This window comes from Rutidosis leptorrhynchoides, chromosome 3, assembly GCF_046630445.1.
Source record: "Rutidosis leptorrhynchoides isolate AG116_Rl617_1_P2 chromosome 3, CSIRO_AGI_Rlap_v1, whole genome shotgun sequence".
NCBI lineage: Eukaryota > Viridiplantae > Streptophyta > Magnoliopsida > Asterales > Asteraceae > Rutidosis > Rutidosis leptorrhynchoides.
The window spans coordinates 471,924,263-471,930,224 of record NC_092335.1 but is presented as its reverse complement, the minus strand read 5'-3'; the positions used below and the strand labels follow the sequence as shown (position 1 = coordinate 471,930,224).

General features: G+C 36.2%; 1 protein-coding gene across 1 annotated transcript; it reads right to left on the bottom strand.

Annotated features, from left to right (window-relative positions):
* Positions 1 to 1,998: 1,998 nt before the first annotated feature.
* On the bottom strand, positions 1,999 to 5,602 carry LOC139898118 (malate dehydrogenase, glyoxysomal-like). The gene is made up of 9 exons (XM_071880828.1): positions 5,257 to 5,602; positions 4,403 to 4,618; positions 3,970 to 4,284; positions 3,780 to 3,869; positions 3,624 to 3,707; positions 3,171 to 3,206; positions 2,990 to 3,079; positions 2,333 to 2,427; positions 1,999 to 2,239 (listed from the first exon to the last, which is right to left on the bottom strand). Exons 1-9 carry the CDS (start codon positions 5,314 to 5,316, stop codon positions 2,167 to 2,169), a joined length of 1,059 nt encoding a protein of 352 aa, XP_071736929.1. The 5' UTR covers positions 5,317 to 5,602; the 3' UTR covers positions 1,999 to 2,166.
* Positions 5,603 to 5,962: the final 360 nt, after the last annotated feature.

Sequence of the window (5,962 nt, the reverse complement as noted above, 5' to 3'; positions counted from 1 at the left end):
TTCCTTAATTAATAATACTTTTTAAAACTTTTCTCGCCTTTCTTCGTATTCTCTTCCACTTTTGTTCATAAAACCCTATATCTCAACAAATCTCCTTTGGCCGCCCGCCTTTGCCAGTGGTCCGGGGGCTCCCCCGTTCTCTTTCTTTCTCAGTCATTTTGTTTCCCATCCCTCGTTTTCTCTTCTTCTTATTTTCTCCATATGTCTCATTTTTCCGTCTCCTGTCCATGTCTTGTCGGAGCTATGATAGACAATGTTCGTTTATTCTCCATACGTCGAGTTCATCTTCTTTCTGCTTTCTTATCTTTTTCTTTCTATGTTTTAATATTCGTCTGACATCTTTTTTCTCATTATTTAGACAAGGTGGGGTGGTCTTTGGCGTCCTTAAACACCTGCTACCACCATTCTTGTGGTAAGGGTTGTTTAAGGTTGTTTAATTCCACTTCTCTAACCTAGCTCTTTTTCTTGTTTGATGGGCTAGCTTTTTTCAGCAAATGGGCTACCTTTAATGGTGGTGGCTGGTGGTGCACAACCCTGTTTATGGGGGCCACCGACTACTGTGGTCTTGCGGTGGCTACACATCCCCGAGTCTTGACACGTCTACTTGCTGGTGGTAGCCAACGTAGGCGGCCAGATGGTGGTACCACCTACAGTGGCTTGATGTTGGTTTGTTGTGAGGATTTTGACCTCTGTTAGCTAGTCGGGTGGTCCACCACCTTGTTGGTGGTGGCTATCCGCTGTTAACGGGGGCCGAGGGAGGTGGTGATTGGTGAGCTTGGTCGAGGTTTTGGCTTTGCTTGTTGTCGTGGGTTTCTCGTTGGGTTCCTTCTTCTTTTGTGGTTGCCTTCAAGTTTGAACAATGCTACGATCTCCCTGATAGAGATTTGGTTTCAGAGATGGGGGTGGTATTAAATTTATTGCCGACGGGATCACTTTCATGGCGGCTCGTGATGTTTGTGGCGATCGAGTGTTCTCTATTCTCTGGTTTAGCGGCTTTTGACGTGCTCTCGATGGCTTGACTTTTTGTCGAGAATTGTTTAATTGATTCCGAATTTTGTGTTAGAGATGTTAGCCTTGTTGGTTTTAACTGACATGTTTACTATTTACTCACTATGTTGGTCCTTAGGTGTTTGTTTGATCTAGTTTGTTAGTTATCATTTGTGTGCTATTTGTTATTAGACTAGATATTTGATGTCGGATTATTTGATTTGTACCTTGTTAATCATCCAATCCCTTTTCTATATTACTAGTTTTTTTTTTTTTCCTTCAAAAAGAAATAATCAAATTTAAGAGGGTAAGCTACAGTACAGGTGTGTCATTCCCGCGTATATTACCGAAACTGTCATGGTCGTTAGTCGTTAGACAGTATAAACACTCAATTTATTATTCTGCACTTACAAGCCACGAGAACCAATCAAATCTGATCACCATAGTCTTACTCTCTACCATTGGTTCTACGTCATTATATTATCTTTAAAATATTTATTTATTAATCTTCACATTTAACATTTTTTTCCTTACAAGATTGAAAACTGAAAAGAAAAATCTTTTGAACAAAGTAAAAAATGACTGCCCAAAAAATTAAAGAAACACAATTTTGATCACCTATTCACCAGTTAAGATCCCCTGATTCTTAAATCATACTCACATCTTCAGGTTGACGATTTTAAGATGACCGTTATGACTTTAGATATCATTGGTTACGTGTTGAGTTTAACATTAATCATGCAATGTAATGGGTCAATGGCTGTTATATAATATTGGACCGGGACTCAAAAAGGGGATAAAAGGAAAAAGCACATATGACACGAAAAGGAAATCCGATTTCGATAGGACTTGATCTAAATCGTAGTTCACATTCAAGTCAGTTCAGTGCCACAACAGACGATTAATCATTATCCTAACGCCATACATGCATTTAAAATTCTCTTAATAGTGTGCTTGAAACTTGAAAATACTTGGGGATCTAATAAACCTAAACCTTTATATAACAAAATGTGAGTAAATAGATTAGCATATATTATATAATATAGGTAGGTATCCAGATACAGCTATAGTAAGTATAAGTATAAAAAATAAGATTGGTGCTTAATAGACACATGAAGTAATAAACAAAGACATGATAATATAATCAACATTTGTATACCACCTCAACCTTACAGCCCTTCATTTTCTAATGAAAGTAACTCCCTTTTCAATGCTAGTTGCCAACTCTTTTTTTGCTTCTTCCAATCCAGCCCTGTTTATGTAACATAAATTAAATATAAATCTTTTATTTCAAAAACTACAAATCACAAAACAAGCTATTTTTGTGTGTTCATAAGTTGGTTACCTTTCATACTCATTCAAAGGTCCAAGTTGAAGTACTTCTTCCGCACCACCACGACCTAGTTTCACTTGGGTCGCAAAGAAAGGTAGTTCTGTTACCTGTTAACCACATTTTACAAGCACTTCCTCAACACTGATCCTCTAAAACGGATAACTATGTATGATCTATATCCACTGTTGTAGAAGTCGGCAGAGTTGGCCAACGTGTCAGAACGGGGATTAACCCGTCCCATCTCGCTGAAAAACGCCTTAAAAAGTTGGTCAAAGTCGGGCTTAGTCGGGTCTGAGTCGGTCAAATCAAAGTTAGGTAAAGAATTTATATTTTTTTTTAAACTAGATTTTGCGTCACATATCTATGTTTGAAATACTTATGTTTTATGTTTGATATATTTATGTGTAAGGTATATAAGTTTAATTTGTTTATTACTAAAAGTCAATGTTGGTCAACGCCAGACTCGTCCCTCCAAGGTCCCGACTGACTCGTCCTTGAATCACGGTTTTTACAACCTTGACTATATCCACCACAGGTGGCAAGATGAACATATTGTATTAGGTAAGGGATCAACCTGGGTTTGGGTTGAATGTGTCACTTACAACTTGCAAGTTATAGTATGAGTATTAAATTTTGAATAAAACGCGTTAAGGAGGTCGTAATTTGTACCTGAGAAGCTACATAAGCACACTCAACAATACCAGCATCTCCTCTTAAGCCACGAAGACAGCAATCGGCAAACTTTACTGCTGCATATGCCTGTGCAAATTAACAATTCCTCTATTATATTTTCACGGGCTTTGAAACTATGTGCTACCGATTAAAATGAAATAAGAATTATGTGAGTCACCATTGATAGTGTTGCAGAACCAGCCCCAGCTTTCGCCTGAAATTGGTTACTTATGTTATATAATCAACCTACATATCAATTGCAGAGAAAGACAACTAGAGAAGGTAATTTCGACCCATTCACTAACAAATTAGTATTCGGATTACATTTTGTTTCAAACAGGGAAAACGGAGGAGGTTTTGACTGTTGAAGTTACCAAGGAGGCCGAATCTTTTACTCAATATCGACGTTTTGTTTGCAAGAGGTCACATAGTGTATAAGGAAAAAGATTAGTTTAAAAGGAAAGAAGACAAACGGGTTTAAATATACCCATTTTTTAATCATATATAACACTAACTAATTATAACATATGAGAATGTTTTGGACGAAAATGTGTTGGGTCAACTTGGAGTGGCCCGTTTTGACCAGTTACCCAACCCGCCCATTTTGCCAAGGAAGGCCGATATGGTTTACCTGAACAACTTCAGTTCCACCATCTTGAATGCGCTTTGTTAAGTATTCCGTTTCTTCTTTTGTGAACGAACACGGAGGTTTGACCTAAAAAGTCAAAATAATCGCGAGTATCAAATTCATATTTTTAAAAAAACCCAAATCAAGCTCTTACCATACCTGTGAAAGTAAGGGCAAAATAGTAACTCCAGCATGTCCTCCTACCACTGGTACACTAACTTCTCTTGGATCAAGCCCCAAAACTTCAGCCTAATTCAATTCATTCAATAAACCAATCAAAAAAATCTCTAAATTACAAAACAATGTTAATAACAAAAACTTGTGAATACAAACACAATTGATTACGTACCACGAAAGTATTGGCTCGAACAACATCGAGCATAGTGACACCAAGAAGCCGTTTGGGATCATAAGTACCAGCTTTTTTAAAGACTTCAGCAGCAATTGGAACAGTTGAGTTAACAGGATTACTAATTAAGTTAACAATTGCATTAGGGCAAGATCTTGCAATTCCTTCACAAAGCGTTTTAACGATTCCGGCGTTAATCTTGAAAAGATCGTCACGTGTCATTCCGGGTTTTCTTGGAACACCAGCAGGTATAATCACAAGATCCATTCCTGTTAGTGCAGCATCAAGCTGTGGTTGCCCTAAAAAACCTCTAACCTAATAAAGTAAACAGTAACAACACAAATTTTAGTAAATTAGTAACTAAATATTTGATAATTTGAATATGAAATATACATTTGAAATGGATTGTGACGGATAGTATAAAAAAAGTTACCACGGCACCGGTATCCATGTGGCTGATGTCAGCAGTCACACCAGGGGCATTAACAACATCATAAAGATGAAGAACTGAAACCAATGGGTTCATCTTCATTAGCATAGCTAATGGTTGACCAATACCACCAGCAGCACCCAATATTGCAACTTTGAACCCGGGTGCACCTCCTTTTGCTCTGCAATTAGCCCGTTCCAAGACCGAACCTCCCTCCATCTTCACAACAAAAACAATTTTACAGGAATAAAAAACAAGAAATTTGAGAAAACCTAGTATATCTTTCATCACAAACCTCGAAAAGAACTGATGTATTGATGTTACATACTACTACCCAATACATATATCAAGTTACAAATACAGTTTTCACCAACAAACTCTCTCAGACTTGCATCTTTAGATGTGGAATCATGAAGTATGAGGTAAAGTTTGAAACTTTATTCAAATTTAGCACTACCCATTATTAAGATTTAAGTTTTATAATACATAATTGCACAGTAGAACACCATCAGCCAATCAAAAATTATGAAATTGGAGGAACCCATAAGTAAAGATTCAATTTTTTTGATCAGTTGCAAACTTGCAATTTACAAACCATGTTGTACATTTTGAACTTCATTAAAATTAATCACTACCCAATATTAAGATTCAAATTTAGTAATGCAATTAAGCACCATCCTACCACATAAACACATCCAAACCTCTTGATTAAACTGTAACAGATTACAAGCCTTTAGGGTCACGTGATCAGTAACAACTAGTTTACTTACGAGAACAATAAACCAAATAACAAAAATTTAATAGAATAATAAGGATTACAGAGTATGAATTTATGAAATTAGGGAAGAAATGAAAACCTGGAGATTTGTGGGGTGAAGATGAGCTGCAATTCTTGCAATTCTCTGATTGGCTTCCATACTTTGCTAAAAAATTATATATTTTTTTAATAAAACAGTTTATATTGTTGATCAAGAAAAATGAATAAATGAGGTTTAACAGAAGGTTGGAAGGTGTGTAGAAGATAAAGGTATGGATAAAATTATAAATTATTTGGTGCCAATTTAATAGTTAGGAATAAAATAAAATAAATATTTGTGGAAAATAAGCCCTTATCCTATATCTAAAGCTTTTGTGGCTCTGTGTGCAGATATGGTAACTGATTTTGTATTCTTCTTAATCTTGATTAAAAACTCAGATAAGGAAATGGTTTAAAGCTCCGGATCTTTGATTTGGGGCAAAAGTTTAGGGTTTTGATCAAGATTGAAATATTTAATTTTGGATTGAGGAAGGAAGTTAGTTTAACATCTTGACGTCATTTAACACAATATTGCGAGTTTGCGACACGTCTTAAATATTATCTTTATCTTTATTATTTACTGTACTACTCCTTCCGTTTGAAAAAATTATCCCTAACAAACTTCTTAAAAAGTAAGGAAATATGTAGAGAGGGTAGTCCAAGCGATCCAAAAGCTGTGTTATCCACTGCATATGAGGTTAAACACAAAAAAGTGTATGGTATGGTACCAATGTGTTGGACATCGGTTTGGCGCTGGTTATTCCTTT

Excerpts from the sequence above, each read along its gene's own strand:
- LOC139898118 (XM_071880828.1), bottom strand. The coding sequence starts at position 5,316 with ATGGAAGCCAATCAGAGAATTGCAAGAATTGCAGCTCATCTTCACCCC. Across the intron at positions 3,708-3,779 it reads TTTTGCCCTTACTTTCACAG|GTCAAACCTCCGTGTTCGTT; the intron begins GTATGGTAAGAG and ends TTGACTTTTTAG. Across the intron at positions 3,080-3,170 it reads GTTCTGCAACACTATCAATG|GCATATGCAGCAGTAAAGTT; the intron begins GTGACTCACATA and ends TAATTTGCACAG.